This window comes from Aedes albopictus, chromosome 2, assembly GCF_035046485.1.
Source record: "Aedes albopictus strain Foshan chromosome 2, AalbF5, whole genome shotgun sequence".
In the NCBI taxonomy this organism is placed as follows: domain Eukaryota; kingdom Metazoa; phylum Arthropoda; class Insecta; order Diptera; family Culicidae; genus Aedes; species Aedes albopictus.
The window spans coordinates 115,015,267-115,036,353 of record NC_085137.1 but is presented as its reverse complement, the minus strand read 5'-3'; the positions used below and the strand labels follow the sequence as shown (position 1 = coordinate 115,036,353).

The following is a 21,087-nucleotide window of genomic DNA, read 5'->3' as shown; positions in this document are numbered from 1 at the left end:
AGCTTGTCGGGAGTGGGATTCGATCCCAGGTCGTCAGCGTGATAGTCACGTGCTTTAACCATCACACCAGGTCCGCTCCCCATGGCCAATGTTGGGTCGACCGGAACAAATTGTATTTCTGAACCAATTTGAGTATAATACTGCAAAAACTTATTCTTCATAAAAAATTTGACATCAAGTCAAATGTGGGTGAGGTAATTTGAGCAATATGCAGTAGGCTGTTCCAAAAAAACATATTTTTTTAACGTCTGATTTTTTTTCAATATTTTTGTATTTTTCTATGAACCTCCCCAACTGACTATAAGGACGTGGCCGGCACCGTTATTGACCAAAAAAGTATGAGCTACTTAAATTGCACTTTGAGAATAAGTAGAGTGTCCCAGCCCTTTTTCATTTGGATCTCAGTGCAATTGGTACCAGCTCAGATCGATCACGAAGGAGCAACCATTGACATGTATAGTCAGATTTTTGATCGTTTTTTGATCAAGAACATAGGTTGAACTAAGTCTGTATTGAGGCTGAAGAAGCGATATGGACATCACAAAAACCATGCTTGGGTCAGCTGTCAAAAATTATTTGATTAAAGGTTGGACAACAGATGATTAATTCTGCATGTTGGTGCATGGTTTAGAGCTGGTTACCCAGATGAATAAAGTTTTATTCAACTTGATATTCAGCCATCTATGTAATGCTGATCAAAGATGTTGAACAAGCCATACGTCAGATCAATATTCAGCAGTCATTGACAACATTAACCAGCTATTGTTCAGCTAATACTCTCACTGTTCAGCATTCATTGTTACTTCGGGGTTTTTCTGCGTGATAACCTGCTGCCGTACCACTGCGCTGCTGTAGAAACTTGTTACACCCGATTCTTTTTTTTTGTGCACGGGTCTGGTTTTTGCTATAACTCAGTCAATTTTCAACCGATTCTCATGAAATTTTGCACACATGTAGGTACAAATAGTACTATCAGTGTACGAAATTTCATGAGAATCAGTTAAAAATTGGCCGAGTTATAACAAAATAACGTTCCGTACAAAAAATAATCGGTGTATATTACAATTAACTGCGCTACTGCACAAGTTTACAAATCTAGGTGTCCACAAAGCATGGATTCAAGTCAGATTTCACACGCTTGAAACTTTATCTCAATTCTGACGTTAGGGTAGAGGGTAGGGCTCTCACGCACCGGCTTCCGGTTTGAATCCAGTGGACGTCACATTTTTTTTCATTTCCACTTTTAATTTCTGTATTTGTTAAATTCAATATTATTGTTTATGAAAATTAGTCCATAAAGTTGTTTTGTTAAAATGAAAAAAAAAATTCTCAGCACAACAAGTTACTGAAATAAACTTCTATGAACTTGAATGTTCCGAATACCATCTTAAGCAGCTTTCAAGCTGCTTAAGAGGCTAGCAATGATCCATGTCTGAACTTGTGTGCAAAGTTCCAGCAAGGCTAAGCAGCCAGAAAGTTCCATTTGGAACTTTATCCGAACTTCACGAAACTTGAAAGTGCATTTCGTCATGGGAAGCGGAAGTTTTGGTTACTTGGGTTGTGTTTGGCCGGCCATAACTAGGTGGTGGTAATGAGCACACGTCAAAAAGGAGTCAAAACGATGCTAGCGACGCGAGTGGTCCATTGTCCAACTACCAAAAACTTGAATCAACCGTTAGAAAGGTAATCGATGGGAAGCAGCCGGAGTATGACGCCTGTTTCTTGGTTGTTTTAGTATTAAAGAGCCGCGCGTCTTTAAAGTTTAAGAAGCTTTTGCAGGAATTCCATCATTTTTTTCTACAATTTCTTTCAGAAATTCTTACAGTGGTTTTTCACAAACTCTTACAGGCATAACTTACAATCACTTATGCAACAAGCACCTACACGACGAATTAATTCAGCATGATGCTGAATAACATTTAAATAATTTTTAGGAACAACCTGTGTTCGGGTTTTGTTCACACAAATTTGGAGAAATTTTAAAGCATAGTGTTGTGTATCAACTACACTGTTTGTTGTTAAAAGCGTTATTCAAATATTAAATTAGGGGATTCACAAAACAGATTAGATGACTTCGTAAGCCGTGATTATCTGATTATTGAATGGTTTCATAAAATTGCGTATGAAATGATCACGACGTTTAATCAGTATATCAAATAATCAGCGGTTCAAGCTGATAAGTGAATCCCCCTGATATATAGTTATTCAGCTTAAGCAAAAATGATTAAAAATAAATAAAATGTATTTTTTTTTCAATTTCCACGAGACAGACGTGCCAACTTGGTTAAATTATTGGGGCAAAGCCTCTTTTTTTCTGATTTTTCAAAAAGAAAAAAAGACACACACCGTCTTCAGACTAAGCTGTACAGCCTGAACATAACTTACACTAGACAACGGACAACACACACGGGACACCCAGTGGCCCAATGAAGATTTTTCCGTTCGACGAAAAGTTTTCTCCAACTGGAGTGGGAATCGAACCCTATCTCCGTGGCTTACAATAAACCACGAAGCCCACAATGTATGGGAAATTCGAAAAATAGTCAAATATGGTGGGGGGCAAAACCATGCTTGCAAAGCCCCCCCCCCCCCCTAAGTTGGCGCCTATACCACGAGAGCTCATGATTGACACTTATGCTATGAACAACTATTATGTAATAATACGTACACATAAATTTACCAAAATCAAGATACGAACTCGAGTCCCGTCGACTGCCAGCTGCATACCTTCCTATCTACGCCATCCCGAAGATGATGAGCACTCAAATCCAAACATAAACTTCCCGTGGATTAATAATGATCATTTTTCGACTACTATTCAGCAGTGGTGAATTAACTGAACAACACATTAGTTAAGCGGCAGTTCAGTAAAAAATACGTGTTTTTCTTCTTGAACACTGAGTCGAAGTATGATGAAACGAAAGCGACTTTTGAAAAACACATTTAACAGAAAAATGTGCTAATTTGTACAAAAGCTTATGTACAAGAAGCGGAAAAAGGTCTCGTTCAACTATTTTGTAGAGGATTTTTTGCAAGTCGAATAGAAATCTTCAAAAGTGTTTTATATTATCTTTATTATTACCGATACGAAAGGTTGAGCATTGGCTACTTTTTCAATTGAAAAACCATTTGTACAGTAATGTGTACATTAAAATTATATTTCAGCTATCATCACTATTGTAAAGCAACAATTCATCATGCATGCTTGTTTGTGACTTACGATTGTTAGCTGGGATTCGTTCAGGCATTTCTTCACGAACTACTCCAGGAATTCCTGCAAAAACATGCATTGGATTTTTTTGCAGAAATGTATCCTAGATTTTCATATGAACCGGATATTCCAGCAGAAATCCTCCAGACATTCGTGCATAATTTCATTTAATTATTCCAGCAGGTATTCTTCCAGAGATTCCGACAAAAACCTGATTTCTTCAGGTATTTATTAATTACTGAAAAAAATCTTACAGATCATCTGGTTAATTTTTTTATTAAACTTCAGAAGAAACCTTTGGTAAAGTTATTGAAAAGTTTTGGTAAAAACAGGTTAAACCAATTGATCTTATTGCCGAGAATTGGTAAACCAGACCGTTTGAGGTTTCCTGAAAAGTCCTGAAACGCAATGAAGTATTTTTTAACTAAATTTCGTTGAACGAAAAATTCTGAAAAGAAAAAGTATAAAAAAATTCTGTTAGATGTCTTGAAGAGATGTATGCATCAATTATGTATGTATGTAAGGTTTTTGAAATGCGATTTCTAATTAGTTCGCTGGTCTTAGTGAGATTCTTGAAATGCAAAATGTGTCGTACTACTTATACTCCTATAAGGAAAATGAATTTTGGGAAATGTTTGGGTGATTCCATTTGAAATTCCTAAAGAAAAACACGAATGTAAAACACTATAGAAAAATAAATAAAATGTGTTTCTTCGAAAAACCAAAATTCAACTTAAAAAAAAAACTTTGAGAAAGAAATCGAATATGTAACTACATACTTTTGCAAATTAACAATGTCGAATTTCGTCTCTCTCTCTCTTCTTGGCGTAACGTCCTCACTGGGACAAAGCCTGCTTCTCAGCTTAGTGTTCTATGAGCACTTCCACAGTTATTAACTGAGAGCTTCCTCTGCCAATGACCTTTTTGCATGCGTATATCGTGTGGCAGGCACGAAGATACTCTATGCCCAAGGAAGTCAAGGAAATTTCCTTTACGAAAAGATCCTGGACCGACCGGGAATCGAACCCGTCACCCTCAGCATGGTCATGCTGAATAACTGTGCGTTCACCGCCTCGGCTATATGTCGAATTTCCGTGGGGCGCCAATCTGTGAGCTTGCCATGGGACCACGTATCGGTTCTGTTGGTATCACGTGAGTATGCTCTGAGTTGAGCCGTTACGTCAATAAAAAAAGTATTGCAAATGCCTTAAATGATTTACCAGCGCATTTCCTTGCATACATTTTCGCAGCTTTTTTCTATGGAAAGAGGCAAACGACTAGTGAAAGTTCGATTGCATTGGAAACGAGCCTTTCCAAAGCTGTGCCTCGAATACGTAGAAACATCGCACAAAAAGTATTGGAAAGTTACACGTTGATATTGCCAGAATTAACAATCAATAGTTCATAGATTATGGTTGGGTTTTGGTACACTGACTGGGGTGTTTTAGAGTCACTACACCACTACAAGTCCGTTTGTCAGTGATTATTGGTAGTTTTCATGATTTATTGATATATCCAGTACACTTGTAAACTTTAAATATCTGGTTTAAGGATAATATACTATTCACTTGTACGTAACTGATTACGGCTTACTGACGACTGACTATGAGCATTTTAAGCTAAAAAATACACTTTGAGTAATATGCCTCGCAGATCTTTGTTTTATTTCATTTTTCATTTCAATTTTACAAAAATATACCCTTTGGTTTTATTTATTATTTTTCTGTTGAAAGTTTCAGCCTCAAAATTTACCAAGCAGCCCAGGATGTTCAAATGCTTCTAACCTTTTTTCCCTAATTTGTATTATTCACCGATCTCCAAACAAACAAAAGTAAACTATTTTTGAGAATTTTTATATAAAAAAAAATAGATTCTACATATAATTTCCTTTGAAAAAACTACCTATGCATATATTTTCCAACTTTCAACCATAATTATGATTAATTAAGTTGCAGTATATTCAAAAAACCAGAAAAAATCGACCTTGTTAAATGTTATTACAGATATAGCGCGCTTTGTTACAAAAATGGAAAGCAAACAAAACTCGAGAAACGAAAATCATATATAACCTTTGAAAATTGTGACTAAGAACAGGCAGTGAAAGCATACAATTCGGAATTCGGATAATGCTTTACGTTGAAAAAAACAAACAACAGCTTCACTTTAAGTATGTATAATTTCAGAGTCACATCGATGTAGTACACCTATATAATTCCATTTCATCGAAAAAACACTTATCAGATATCTTAATATCACCTAGTATGATCTCCAAGCAGTGTGAGTGTAAACGGAAAAAAATATTCCACTACTCTTCGTTTATCCAATTTGTTTTCTTTTTGTCATTAAGGGTTTTCTCGCTGATTCTTGAGAATCAATCAAGAACATTGTAAAAATAAAACTATATTCGTCTTATCTAATTTCAGAAAATTGATCGCATGGTTTGTTTCTAATTCTTTTTTTTGTCTTCCAGGTAAAATTCTAATCTGCGTTAATTTTCTTTCAGGTTCACTCGACTCGGCTGGTTTGGCCGCAACATAACATAAGCACGATTTCACTGATTTTTTGTTTTGTTTTCTAGCGTGTCGTTGGTTTAGTGTTTGAAACCCCTAGATCGACTGTTCGGTGCCATCTCACGAGTATCCAAGCAATGGTAAGAAATATCCGCAAAATAGGAAGGCATATGTATAACTCTATTCGTATTTAACTATCACCAATGGGGTCCCAGTTGCACTTAGTTTTCAGTAAGCTAATCAAAGGTGTAAAATTTTCAGCAAGATATTTTCACTATTTTTTAACTAACGAAGGCCATGTTTACTTGATTTCGAAATGTGAAGGATTTCTGCACCAAAAAAGCTTGACTAATTTGTAATCGTAGGTAGGTATATTTACAATCTGTAAACAAAAATGTACAAATCGAATCGAACACAACGTGTAACCTATTGGTTAGGTGATTTATAGAACACAGTCTTCCATCGACAAGTCTAAATGAGGGAGGGTTTTTGTAAAATGGAAACCGAAGCGACCGCTCATCTAGGTGGCACTTTGAGAATTTGAATAGGTTCGAGTAGTCGACTGGTTCTCTTGTTGTATGCGTTGTAGCGCGTAATTTTACTAGAATTTATCGTGGCCGTGAGGTGTACCGCCTAGTACGGTGTAACCGTCACGTATCGCGACCTGCTGTAGACGAATTTCGTGACGACTTCGGGTTGGCAGCATACCTACTCTCAAATGGATTGAAATAATTCCATGAATTTTTATCTAATTTTCGCTAGAATCTCTTCCAATATTTTTCGAGGCCGTATTGAAGGGGAGTGGAACATTTGGCAAAAAAAAGTCATTTGGCATGTGACAGTGCCTTGATATCAATGAACGTAAATTTTGTTATGCGAAATGGCTATATGCCAAATTGGTTATCATAATGCTCAATTACGTTAGGTTCTGGAAATAAATCTGCAGAAAATGTGTTCAGGTCAACATGAAAAGAAGTTGCAAAATATCAATCACGACAAAAAATATAAATAAACTTTGAAATAAATTGTAAACTTGCTCAGCTGATGATATAAGTGTTAGCTTTAACGTAGTTAAGTTTCACAGGTCTCATCCCACAAAGCCTCATTGTATTCTGAGAGGAGTGCTACCAACATCGGTTACAATAGGTATCGCACGAAATTCGTCCAAAGCGGGTTCAATTTAGCTTAGCATAAGAATTCAATATAACAAGTAAGACACGTATCCACATTTTAGACGGGCACAATTCTTTAGTTTCGTACTAGGTAGGTATGACAATTTCGTTTGTCTCCAAACGACGAAGATTTGAGCTATAAGTGTGTGTTTATTTACAGTAGTAATAGTAGACAGATCGGCAACAATAATTCTAACCTATTATAACAAACAGGTGAGATTTTCCGCTTGGGAGAAAATTCTGTAAGAATTAAAACGAATGAAACGGTTCACTCCGAACACGCGTATTAAAGAAAAAGAGCATTCTGCAGTAAAATATAACTTTTACTCCTAGTGCCGTCCGGCATAAAATCCGTTTCTAGTACGTATAAGAAAAAGTTAGAAGCCAAAATAGGTCTCGTTTTTTCGACTTTTCCACATGTTAAAATACCTTTACCTAACCTAAGAGTGCTCTAATTCTGTTACAACTTTCTTTTAGGAAAAAAACTTCCTCTACACGAAACCTTTCAACTTTCACAGTCACGTTGTGTTGGATACTTGAAAAAATGTAAGTATTCAAATGCGTTTTCAGTATATGTTTCAGATTCTTTCTTAAGTAACTCCCGTGCGACATTCACTTTTGCATCCTATGCCTATCAAACGTATTTCTAGTGTTTTTTTTTTTATTCGATTAGAAAAGTTGAATTGATTCGCCATATTGGTCGATAAGTTGCTCGATATTCTCGAATAATTGCACAAAAGATGGACGCTGATGAGAGTCCAGGATGAAACAGGGATCCATCAGCTGTTCCTGGACGTCTCGATCCTGATCGGTGAGCTGCAGCCTGGAATGAGAGAACGTGAATAGGGAGTTAGTTTCTTTAGGGGTCTGTGTCATTGATGATGATGATGATGACCATCAGCGTAAGGATAACCGACTGCAGAGTCAAACCAAAACAAAATTATCTACCTGTTTGCTGTAGCAGGAAACCAATTTATTTAGTTTCCTCAGACTACCCCCCAAATTCCGAAGTATATGTCATGTTGAAATATAAGAAGGAACGACAAGGAACGAACTCACCGGATAATGCTATATGCTTAATCTACGAATGGAGTCACGTGACGCTACTCAACTCGTATGTCGAAGTGAGAAATCTCTCCATTTAATTCACACGTCGATGAATCACCTAATTCGAGATGAGATTTTTCACCTCGATATTCGTATCGAGCTTCGTCACGTCACTCCATCCGTAGAATAAGCACACTATTCATCTGGTTTTCTGCATTTTTAATTGCAGCAAGAATGGAAGAATTTTCGAAGAAGCTTCTTCGAAAACGCCTGTACAAATTCCCACAATAATCCCTTGAAACATTTTAGAAGATTTTTTGGAGAGACCCATTAGTAGAATGTCTGGTTAATTTACTGGAAGAGTTCCTGGAAGAACTACTGGAGGATTTTTTGAAGAAACCAATGGAAATAATTCTTGGAAGGATTTATAATATCTAAAAAAAAGTTTCAGCTTAAGAGAGAGAGTAAACAACTCACTGACAGTCACTAAATTTACACATCTCCTTCTTCTTTCTTTTTGCATTTCAAGCCATGATCAATGGTGTTAAAACATATTGATGGTCAAAAATAATTTGCTTATTAAGGACAAATGTCTTGAAATCCCGCATCAACAGTGCATCAGAACTTCAGATGCACAAATCTGAAGAAGCAAGCTTCAAACAACAGTGCATTTTATTATTCTGTTCTTGCTCACTTGTAATAAGCTTAAAATAAGAAGATCAGGTGCGCTGGTTTCGTATACGAAGAGATTTGTGCCCTCGAAATCGTGAGTAGGTCCCAAAGTCGGGCATTGTGGCGGCCATTTTGGGATTCTAACAAGTCTGTCCTTAAGTTGACTGTGATACAGAACGAAACATGAAAGGATTTGTTTGAATTATAGCTTATATTTTAAGATTTGACCACACCACATCATCAATGTGCAGTGTTCAGTTCGGTTTGCAGTGACAATTTGTAATAGGTTCGCCACGATATAAGGTAGCTCGCCATCGGATATAAAATAATTTCTAAATCATTTCTAGGAAGATTTTCCGAAAGGTTATCTGATAGGATTTAAAAACAAATCTATGAAGCAAATTTGTAACACACTTAAGGAAGACTTTCAAAAACAACTGTAGGGAAAATTTCTGCGAAACGTCTGAAACAGAAGACTTTTTGAGAAATCCCTAAAGAAATTTTTGAAAAGAACTTTGGAGAAACTTCTGACTTTCCAATTTTACAAAAGAACCTACAGAGGAATTTTTGAATGCATTTATAAAAGAATTTCTGGGGAACTATAGTCCATGGAAGGTTTTCTAGAGGAATCCTTCGAAAAATCTCCAAATGTATTTCTGGAGGAATTTGTGATGAAAAATCTTGAGAAATTTCTGAACTAATTCATGAAGAAATTTCTGAAGCAATGCCTACAATGTTTTCTCAAGGACCTCTGGATGAAAGAATCCGTAAAAGGTATTCTGAAATGCAGCAATTGTGGAAATGATCAATGGTAGATTTTCTACAGGAGCACTTGAAGAACATACTTGAAAACTCTATGCGGGAATAATGCAAGGCATCATTGCAGGTATTTCTAAATGGATCTCCAGCAGACTTTGTGAAGTAATCACTGAAGAGTTTTTTTAACGAATCTATGGAAGATTTTTTCAAGGATTATCTATGAAAAAATGTATGGATGATTGTAGGAAGTATTCCGGAAAGAGTTTTCGAATGGGTTCTAACAGGCATTTCTGAAAAAAGTTCCTAAAAAAATTCTTAAGGAATCCCAGAAAAAGGATTTTTTGCTAAAATTTAGTAAAAGAATTCGTGGATTTTTTTTAAGAACCCCTGGATGGATGTTTAGAGCAATTTTCTTTGAAGAAAATTTCCAAATAAATCCTTGGAAAATTTTTTAAGGAATCCCAGGGTGAGTTGTGAAAGGATCTTGGTGGAATTTCTGAAGCATGTATTTTTTTTTTTTCATTTTTGTAGAATTATGGGAAAAAAATCCTCATGCAATTACTCAGAGGATCTCCGGAGGGATTTTTAAAGCAATCCCTAAAGACAATTTCCTAACACATCTTTTGAAGAGTTTATGAAAGAATCCACGAAGGTTTTTCTTAGGAGATTTTCAAAAGAATACTTACAGAAATGACCAAGGGAATCCCTGAAGAAATTATTGGAAGATTTACTGAAAAAAAAACCTAGAAGATTTTTTGAAAAATTTCCATTTTCTTAATGAATATCAAGTAGAATCTTTGAACGAATTTCTTAAAGAACTCCTGTAGGATTTTTTTTAAGAATCAGTGTTAGAATCTTTGGGCAAAATTCTGACGAAAAGATCAAATTTCCAAAAGGCTCCCTGAAGCTTTTGAAATCTTTTCTGAAAATATCCCGGAAAAAAGTTCTTAAGGAAACTTTAAATGATTTTCTAACAAATCCCTGGGAAAATTTCTGATTAATTCAGAATAAGCTTGTGGGATTTCTCATGGGCGTAACCAGAGGGGGTAGGGGGCAGAATTTTACCAAATAAAAAGCTTGGTTAAATGACTAAATTTTGTGATTTTTATTCATGAAATACCAACATGCTAAATTTTCCGAATATGCCGGAACCATTTCCATCAGGGAAAGAGAAGGACTTCCTAGAACCATATGCTGCTATAGGATGTAGCTTAAAATTCTCAAATTTATACTATTATTTTATTCAAACAAACGTCTTACTAAGAGCAAAAAACCTGGAATTCCTTTATGAATTCCTGCAAGATTTATCCAGGTATTCCTCCGGTGATTTAAGCAGGGCTTCCTCCAGGAATTCCTCTTGAGATTCATCCAGAGATTTCTCCAGGATTTTTTTTCCAGGGATTGCTCTAGGGATTCTCCCAGGGATTTCACCTGAGATTCTACGAAGCATTTTTTTAGGAATTGCTTCAGAGATTCCTCCCGAAATTCCCCAAGGATTCATCCAAAAAATTCTCTAGAGGTTCCTCCAAAAAACCCTCCATGGACATTCCTCCAGGAATTCTTCCAAGCATTCCTTTAGGAATTGCTGCAGTGATTCCTCCAGGAATTGCCTCAGGGATTTCTCCAGAAATTCTCCAAGGATTCCTCCAGGAATTCCTCCAGAAATTCTTCTAGGGATGGACATTCTCAAGATTTTTTTCAGAAATTTCTCCAAAAATTTCCCATAGTCCCTCTAGAGATTCCTCCAAGATTTCCTCTAGGGATTTCCCTAGGAATGCCTCCAGGAGTTCTACCAGCAATTTGAAAGAAGTTCCAGAAGTTCCTCTTGGATTTCTTCTTTCTGATGAAACGTATGGAGAAATTTCCGAACAAATTCATTGAGAAATTTATGAAGCAATGAAAATAACGTTTTCTCAAGGACCTCTGGATTAAAGAATCCGTAAGAGATATTCTGAGAGAAATTTCTGAAGAATTTTATAAAGGAATCCATGCAGCAATTTTGGAAACGATAAATGGGAGATTCTCTACAGGAGCTCTAGAAGAAAATAGTGGAAGACTCTATGATGGAATAATGCTAGGCATCATTGAAGGCTTTTCAAACCGGATCTCCAGCAGACTTTGTGAATTATTCACTGAAGAGTTTTTTTTTAACGAAGCTATGGAAGATTTTTATTAAGGAATTTCTATGAAAAAATATATGGATGATTGTGGGAAGTATTCCTGAAAGAGTTTTCGAAGGAGTTCTAACAGGGATTTTTGAAAAAGTCCCTGAATTGTTTCAGGGAATCCTCCAGGATTCCCGCAGAAATTGCTTCAATGACTGCTCCAGGTATACTTTCAGAAATTCCTCCCGGGATTCCTCCGGGAATTCCACCCGGAATTCTTCCGAGAATTCTTTCAGGAATTCCTCCAGGAATTCTTTTAGGAATTCCTCCAGGTATTGGTCCGAAAATACTTCCAAGGATTCCTTCCAGAATTCCTCAAAAGATTCCTCCAGTAATTCATCCAAGGATTTCTCCAAAAATTATTTCAGGGTTTTCTCCAGGAATTTATCCAGGATTGTCTCCGGAAAATAGTCCAGGTATTCTTCCAGAAATTCCTCCTGGGATTCCTGCAAGAATTTCTCCAGACATTTCACTTGGAGTTTCTTCAAGAATTCTTCGAGAGATTGCTTCAGAAATGTCTCCAAGGGATCCTCCCAGAATTCCTCTAGGGATTCTTCCAGGAATATCTGCAGGAGCTCCTATCGGTTCTTTCAAGTATACTTCATTTGAAAGTTCATCCAAGGATTCCTTCAGACATTCTTGCAGGAATTCATCCAGGAATTCCTCCATGAATTTCTCCAAGAATTCCTCCAGATATTGCTCCGAGAGTTCTTTCAGGAATCACTCCAGGAATTCCTCTAGTGATTCCTTCAAGAATTCCTCTCGGGATCTCTTCAAAAATTTAATCTGGGATTCCTTCAGAAATTTCAGAATTCCTTCCATGATCTTTCAGGATCTTCCAGGATTACATGGAGTTTTTTTTTGGAGTTACTTCAAGGATTTCTAGGAGAATTCCTCCAGCGATTTGTATTGGAATTCTTTAAGATAATTTTAAATGGATGCATACTGCCGCCACTCGCATAACAGTCCCATCTTTGCTGGGTTTCCTATTCATATGAGACTGTTTTGCGATTGGGGGCAGCATACAGGAGCCAGGAAATTCTCCGAGAAGTCATCCAGGAGTACTTTCACAATTACACAAAACACGCGGCGCGAGACAATACATAACACTTATAGTTCTTACAAAAAAATTAAAGATGTTTTAATTTACCTTTTAAGTCGACCGGTTTCGGGCTCGACGTTGCCCATCGACAGGACGATGTCCGACTCGGAACTTCTCCAGACATTGTTTTAGGATATTTGCGGGTGTTCCTTTAGAAAATCCTTCAGGGATTCTTCCAAAAAATTGTCAAGGAACTCCTTCATAATTCGAATGAGTGTAATCAGTTTTGTAACTTTAAATTCCGCCTTATTTTGCTTACCAACACTGAAGGAGATTACAAGTGGTAGTCGAAATACGCGTATCTGTCAAAGGATAAGCAAAATAGGGCGGCATTAAAAGGTACAAAACTGATTACACTCATTCGAATAGTGGAGCGAACCTGGTGTGATGGTTAGAACACTTGACCATCACGCCGAGGACCTGGGATCGAATCCCACTCCCGACAAACTCGCAAAATGTGAGTTCTTCCTTCGGAAGGGAAGTAAAGTGTGGGTCCCGAGATGAACTAGCCTAGGGCTAGAAATCTCGTTAATACAGTTAAAAAAAAAAAACAAAAAAAAACTCATTCGAATAGGGTATTCTGCTTAGAGGGTTCGAAAATTCGGTACAGAACAAGACGTATTTCTTCGGGAAAGGGTTTCCTCCAACAATTATTTTAAGACTCATCCTAGGATTCCTTCGGCAATTTTACCAAGGATCTCCTTCCAAATTTTGTGTAAGGATTTCCCCAGAAATTTTCAAGCAACACACATGTCACAGAAGAGTGACGGAAGCGTAGGTTTCGATTGCGCAGAAGTCATTCCGAGTTATTTTGAAAATAGGTACATATTTTTGGGTATATACCTGATATAGGAGAAATTGTGTATTTTCGGCAGTTTTGTTCTCTTCGTCATGGGGGGTTTTTTGAAACTTTTTGAACTCAGAGTTGGCCCCAAATCCTTCCCAATCAAGCTGAGTTATATGCCCAAATTTCAGACAATTTGGCCCACAAAAATCCCCCATGACGAAGAGAACAAACCTGCCGATAATACCCTTCGTCACCCTACCTAACGACTTCCTATCTTCAACGCTACTCACCTGATTCTTTGAATCGTCAGCAAATCGAACAACTGCCCCGCATCTCGAATTTCCAACTCCGGGAAAGGCGTCTCCCCGTACGTGAACATCTCGAACAGTGTCACCCCAAAGGACCACACGTCCGACTTGAAGGAGTACTTCATGGTCTTCAGCGTCTCCGGCGAGTACCACTTGATGGGCAAATCCCGGTTATTCTGCGCTACGTAGTAATTGCCACCGTCCGTGACCTGAGCCAATCCAAAGTCGGAGATTTTCACACAGTCCATACTCTGGACCAGGATGTTCCGTGCCGCCAGATCCCGATGGATGATTTTCTTCTCGAATAGATGGTTCATTCCCTAGGGTAAAAAATCGATTACAATAAAACTCAAAAGGGATAATTCCAACAAAGCTATCTCACATTAGCAATATCCTTGGAAAACCGTAGCAAATTCAGCTTCGTCAGATTGTGCCTGTTGTAGCTGACAAAATCTAGCAGCGAGCCCTTCTCCATGAACTCCATAATCACAACCAGCTTGTCGATCTCGTCGATAAAGTCTATCAGCTTCACGATGTTCCGATGATTGAGCTTTTTCATGATGGACACCTCCCGCTTGAAGTCAGTCTTTGCTATCTCCGCATCCAGCGGACTGATCGGATAGATGGTCTTCAGGGCGACCTGTATTTGGTTCACGCCGTCATCGATGCATCCGCAGTATACTTTGCCGTAGTGGCCCTGACCCAGCTCCCCTTGGAATATCACCTTCGACCCATTCGAAAGCTCGATAAAGTCCGGACAGTCGTACAGGAAGTTCTCCGCCTGGGCCTGTCCCCAGCCACTGTGCGAACCGGTGCTGTAATGACTAGAACCACCGTTGGAGATGAGCGGCTGAGAGCTGCATTCACTCGAAGCGTTACTACCGGCATCGCCGTCGCTGCCGTTGCTTACGTACGACGAATTGGATACGTCCGTTCGCGAGTTTAGGAGGGTAGAATCTGGGGGTTGAGAAATGGAGTGTGAGTTTTTGTTGGGTGATAGCAGTCAGTAGCTTCAAATACCTGTTTCGAAAGAATTTATACTCTGATGTGAGTAAGAGCCGTTGGCTGAATTCGTTGTTCCGTTCAGTATACCCGTTTGGGGTATCTCACAATAATGTTTTCTTTGTTCTACAATGAAAATACAAATGTGTGTTAGTTTAATGCTTACTAAACACTTCGATTATGTGGATCCGTATTCAACGATACCATGTAACAAAGAAAAAACGAAAGGTTTTTCAAATACTTACTTGCTTGCACCAATTTCGAAATGATCATCTGCGGTGCGAACCTCTTGTCTGGATCCACCGCCCACCCGTAGAACATGCACTGGTAGATCTCCTTTATGTGTTTGCACTCGGCTGGTGCTTCCAATCTCCGACCGGAAGCAATAAACTGCTTAACATTCCGCGGCGTAAGCCCTTTGCCACGGCTAAAAATTTCCCACAAAGTCGTCGAACAGGCCCAGATATCCGCCCTGAGGTCCCGTTTCAACAATTGCACATCACTTTGTCCCAGATCGTGGTACTCGATCGGTATCCACAGCAAATCCTGCTCCGTGTATTGATGCTGCTGGCGCAGTCCCGGATCACCCAGTTTGCCTATCAAGCGGTTCTCACTCCGCTCGTACGCCGTCACTAACATCGAGGAACATCGTATCCGTCCATGCACGAGTCCCTTCTCCTGCAGGTAATAGAGAGCACAGGCCAGCGAGTGGGCCACATCGATAAGCGACGAAAAGGAAATCTTCCGATGTTGTCGCAGGAACTCATCCAGAGGACTGTCCCGGGAGCTTTCGAGCACCATGGCAACGGGTTTGAACAACGTTACACCGTACAGTTTTATGATGTTTCGACAGTCTATACTCGCCCAAAAGTCCGCCAACTGGAGGAAATCCTGTGAATGGAAATGCGAAGCATTTGTGAGATTCAATGTAAAAAGGTAATGTTATGAAGCATGCAACATATTAAACGATCGTTACAGTATGTGTAATACCCTTAATATTGTGAGAGGTGGTCATCGCGAGCAAATAAATAATAACCGTGATGAGGACCGCGACGTGTATTTTTATATGGTTTGTGGATCATATCCCCTACCAAAGGTGGCTCCAAGATCCACACCTTACCCTACCCCACTAACAAATACTCCTTCCCGAGACAACTGTGGGGATGCGGTTGTCGAACTAACATTCCTTCCCTTTCCCGATGATCGTAAGGACGTGGCCGGCGCCGTTATTGACTTTCAAATGTTGAACTCTCGAATTGTGCACATTGAGTGTGTGTAGCTAGTCCCAAGCATCATTCATTGGTTCTCTGTGCAACTTCGATTGTTCTGGTCAATAACGGAGTAGCAACTACGATGTGTTTGCTTTGTTTTGCTTTGCTTTATTTTTCGTTCTTTGTTTGGGTTACTCGCTGCTGTTTTGTATTGTGAACATTCAAATTCACGAGGTGCCGTAAAATATGTTACATTACATTGCATTAGATATATTACACGTTCATGAACGTTTTGGAGAGTGATTATTTTAGAAAGTTCTTTGGGATTTTTTTTCGGAAAACCATTCGGATAGTCTAGCCAGGTTTTCTTCTTACGATACCTTCAGGACTTTCTCAAGAAATCTTTGCTAGAAACTACTTCACAAATTGCTTTGGAAATTTGTCGCGAGATTTTTCTATTGTAATTTATAGAAGCTTAAGTGTTTCTCGAGACATTCTTCCACGATTTCCTTTCAAAAAACTTTCATCACTTCCTCCCAGCCTTCTTTCAGAAAACTCTTGCATTTTAATTAGGGATTCTTCCGGGAATGCTGTTTAATATTTCCAAAAAAATCCTGAAGCAATTCCACCAAGGGCTTCTCAAGCAGTTTTTCCAGGTATTACTCAAGGATTTTTTTTTTCAGAGTTTTTTTGAGAATTTTCCTGGGATTCGTTCAGATATTCCTCCATGGATTTGCTCAAAGAATATCTCCAGAGATTTATTTAGAAATTAGACATAAGATTTTTTTTTTAAATTTCCTTAAAGGCTTTATTAAAAGTTCCTCTACGGTTTTTTCTGAAACTTCTTAAGAATTCCTCCAGAAATATTTCCAGAGGCTCTTTCAGTAGTTTTGGATTGTTTTTATCATGAATGTCAATACGGGATTTCTTCAGAAATTCATGGACATTTTTTTCAGAAATTTATCTAGAGCTTTTTCAAAAAAATCTTCCAACGGCTCCTCCAGGAATGCATTGGAAAATTTTGTCAGGGGCTACTGAAGGAATTTCCACAGAGAAACATACGTAACTCTTGGAACAAATATCAGTCAAAAACATCGTCACGAAAACGTAACCGCCCAATACAATTCATGCTGTGCTTGGCCGTGCAACCACTAGATGACGGTAGTAAGCAAACGTCAAACAGGAGTAAAAACGATTTAAGCGCCGTGCACCAGTTGACCAACTACCGAATATTTGAATTCACCGTTAAAAAGGTGATCGATACAGTGCAAGTAGAGTGTGACATCTGTTTCTCTGTGGAATTTCTAAAAGATTTCTTTTTGGTACTACTTCTCCTGTCCCTTTAGAAATACCATTCACGGATTTTACAGAAATACATCATGATACTTCAAATACTGGAGAATTTTTCCAAGGATTCCTTGAGGGATTTTTTAAAGTTATTCCTGGAGATACTTCTGAATATTCCAAATTTTTTCCTAATTTTATGAAAAAAATCTGAACAAAATTATCTAAATAAATTTTCTCAAAAAATCTTTGAATTAATTTTTGCAGGAGTCTCGAGGAAATACCTGGAAGAGTAATTCCATCTCGGCCAGCACGAACAGAAGTATTCCCAATGTGCCAAGTGTTGTGACACGAACTGTTTACCCACCCACCATTTCAATCGAACTGCTAGGGTCCAATGAAACAAATGCGGTGCAAAACAAAAAGCGATATTCCACCGTGTGAACAGTACAAATCTCAAACAAGTTGATTCACAACGAGCCCTGATGAAGATCCCAACCACAGGATCGAAATGTTGACAATGATCTATTGATTATTTCAACGATTTTCTGTGACTGAAAGCCGAATATACCAAATTTTACGTAAATCCAACCATACCCCGTAGAACTCCTTGGGATGGCTCTAAAGAAATTCCTAGAAAAAAAATATGTGAAAAAAATCTAAATTAATCTTTTGAGGAGTTTCTGGAGGAAACCCTTTAGATCGCTCTGGAAAAATTCCTCAAAAAAAAAAATATAAGAAATTTTTGAAGGAATACAGGAAAGATTTGGAAAAAAAATCCCTAAAGAGATTTCTAAGGGACACTCTTGAGGAATTTCTGAAGAGAACCCGAAATGGAGAAATTTTTGAAATATTTTTTTTAGGAATCCGAGAAAAAACTGCAGGCAACGGTATTGGAGGAGTTCTGGAATAAATTCCCAAATGAATATCTGAAGCGATAGTTTAAGGATGTTTTGAAGCATACCCTGAAAGAACAGCTGGATATACTTCTGGAAGAGTTCTTAAAACAATTTCTTTCAAAACTTATGAAGATATGAGTGGACAAAAGTCTCTGAAACATTTTCTCGAATAATCGCTAGAGGAATTTTCGGAGCAAGTCCAGCAGGAATTTGAAACAAATCAGAAAAAATTGTTGAAGGAATTTCTGAAAGAATCTCTGAAGGGTCCCCGAGAAAATCCCTGAAGAAAGGTCCTAATGAATCCTAAGAGGAGCTTATAGTGTAATTTGAAGAGCTTCTGAGAAAGCCCCAAGAAGAACTTCTAGAAGAAATCTTGAGAACTTTCTAGAGGAATTTCTGAAGTAATGTCTGAAAATATCTCCGGAGAAAGGAACTTCTTGTAGAGCTCTATTTAAAATTTCAGAAAGAATTCGTACAAAAAAATCTGAATTTCGGAAGGAATCGCTGGAGAAATTTCTGGATGAATACTCGAAGGAACTTCCGAAGAATCTCTGAAGGAATTATTGAAAAAAAAAAAATAGCTGGAGTAATCTTTGATGAAACTTCTGAAGAATTTGCTAGAGGAACTCTTCTGCCATCGTTGATGAAATTTCTGCGGGAACTGAATTTTTTAAAGGAATGGCTCGGTGAAATGCTGGGATGAATATCTTGGAGAATTTCTGGAGAAATTTCTAAAGGAATTCCTGGAGCAATTTAATAAGGAATCTCTAACCAACTCCTTGAGGTAGACTCTATTTTTATTAAATAGTCATGCATTTTAAGCTGCCGGACTATAGCAGCATATGGTGTTCTTGAAATTTTCCGGTACCGCAATAATCGGATTATTGGTCCATACATTTGCTAATCGAGCATAAGCAGTACCTTCAGATTTTCTAGGAATTCTTTAAGAGATTTGTCCTGAAACTCTTTGAAGAATATCTCTTTAAGTTCCTTGAAGGATTCCTACTGGAACTTATAGCAGGATTTCTCCGGGAATTTCTTCAGGTATTTCTGCAGGAACTCTTTTGGTATTTCTTCAGGAATTTCTTTAAGAATTTCCCTTGAATTTCTTAATGGGTTTCTTCTGGAATTCCATGACGGCTTTCTTCAGGAACTTCTTCATGGATTCCTCCAGATCCTTCAGATATTTTTCCATGGACTTTTTCAGGGATTTTTACATGAGCTCTTCAGGAATTTCTGCAGTTATTTCTTCAGGTACCTAGATTTCTTTGTGGGATTTTTAAAGGATTCCATCATACAAATCTTCAGTGATTTCTCCAGTGCTTCTTAGAAAAATTCTTCTTGAATTTCTCCAGAATTTGCTTTAGGGATTTTCCTTGTAACCTTTGCAATTGCTAGGGATGTTTCTCCGGAAACTTCTTCATGAATTTCTACTCAAATTCCTTCGGAAATTTCGTCGGGAACTCGATTAGGGAATTTTCAAGGAACTTCTTCAGAGATTTATCTTGGGACATCTAGAAAGATTTCTCCAGGAACTCTTCGTGAATTTATCCTAGAATTCTTTGTGGGATTTTCCTGGAATTCCTTGAGGGATTTCTTCATAAATTCCTCCGGGCACTGCTTCAATAATTTCTCCTTCAATTCTACGGCAATTCCTGTAGGAATGCCTTTTGGAATTTCTTCAGAGATTTTCGTGGAAATCTTTGAGACTTCAGGAATTTATGGAAATATTTCGCTAGGAACTTCATCGAGCATTTATCCATAAACTGCTTCAGTGAATTTTTCAGGAACTTCATCAGGAAGTTCTTAAGGAACTTCACCATGGAATTGTCCAGGTACTCCTCCAAACATTTCCCGAGGAATTCATTCAGAGATTGCACCTTGATTCTTGTGTGGATTTTTTCAAGGAATTGCTTGAAAGATTTCTTCATAAACTTTAAGGATTCCTCCAGAAACTCCTTCAGTGATTTATCCAGGAATTATTTTAGGAATTTCTCTGGAAGTTTCGTCAATGATTTTTCCTGGAATTTTTTGAGGGATTTCTTTTGGAACTGTTGGAGAAATTTCTTCAGGAACTCCTTCTGGGATTTCTTTAAGAACGTCTTCAAGAACTAGGAATTTCTCCTCGAATCCTTTTGTAGGAATTCCTCATTCAGGGACTCCTTCTAGGATTCGTCCAGGAATTTCTCAAGAAACAGTTCAGGAATTCCTTCAAAAATTCCTCCCAGAATTCTTCGAGGGATTTCACCTGGTGTTCCTTAAGGTTTTTTTTTTTTACTTTCTTGAGGTACACCTCTAGTAATCCTTCAGGGGTTTCTCCAGGAGTTTCTTTGAGGATGTATCATGAAGTGCTTCGAGGATTTTTTCAGGATATTTTTAGGGGACCTTCAGGAATCCTACAGGAATTTTTCCATGAACTCTTTCGGAGGGTTCATCAGGAACTCTTACGAAATTCCTGCAGAAATTTCTTCTAGAATTCTTAAAGACCTATCCTGCCCTTCTAAGCATATCTGTCCCATGTTGTTTTGCATTCTAGCCGTGTTTTTCTCAGTAACAGAGCGATTTGAAGTTAATTTGATATTTTATCCATTTTGATCACACATAAATATTTCATGATCACGTGAGGCATCTTTCTGACATTAATTTTAAGATAGAACTTAAGTTAGAGCAGTGGGACAGTATGCGTAGAAAAACAACATGGTACAGATATGCTTAAAACGGCAGTATCTCAGGAACTCCTAGGGATTCTTTTTGGAATTCCTTCATAAGTTAGGGTTTCCTTCAGCATCTCCCTCAGGGATTTTCCCAGGAACTTCTTCAGGAGCATTTTATAGTAATCTGACGATAGACGAGGATACCTTCCAGATGGTGGAGAACCTCGGATACTTACTGATAGCTGACAACAAAGCTATCAGTGAAATACGATACGAAGGCGCACCATCAGTGGTAGTCGAGCCT

At 38.0% G+C, this 21,087-nt stretch overlaps 1 protein-coding gene across 4 annotated transcripts in view; it reads right to left on the bottom strand.

Moving 5' to 3' along the window:
- Window positions 1-5,368: 5,368 nt before the first annotated feature.
- The window catches only part of LOC109419906 (tyrosine-protein kinase hopscotch), a 103,709-nt gene continuing 87,990 nt past the window's right edge, over window positions 5,369-21,087 (bottom strand). For all 4 annotated transcript variants that reach the window (XM_029853034.2, XM_029853032.2, XM_029853033.2 and 1 more), the window contains exons 10-14: window positions 14,981-15,626; window positions 14,754-14,861; window positions 14,116-14,690; window positions 13,716-14,053; window positions 5,369-7,716 (exon numbers count right to left, since the gene is read on the bottom strand). In XM_029853034.2, the coding sequence (XP_029708894.2) occupies window positions 7,563-7,716; window positions 13,716-14,053; window positions 14,116-14,690; window positions 14,754-14,861; window positions 14,981-15,626 (1,821 nt within the window). In that variant the 3' untranslated portion in view covers window positions 5,369-7,562. The remainder of the gene's footprint in view (window positions 7,717-13,715; window positions 14,054-14,115; window positions 14,691-14,753; window positions 14,862-14,980; window positions 15,627-21,087) is intronic.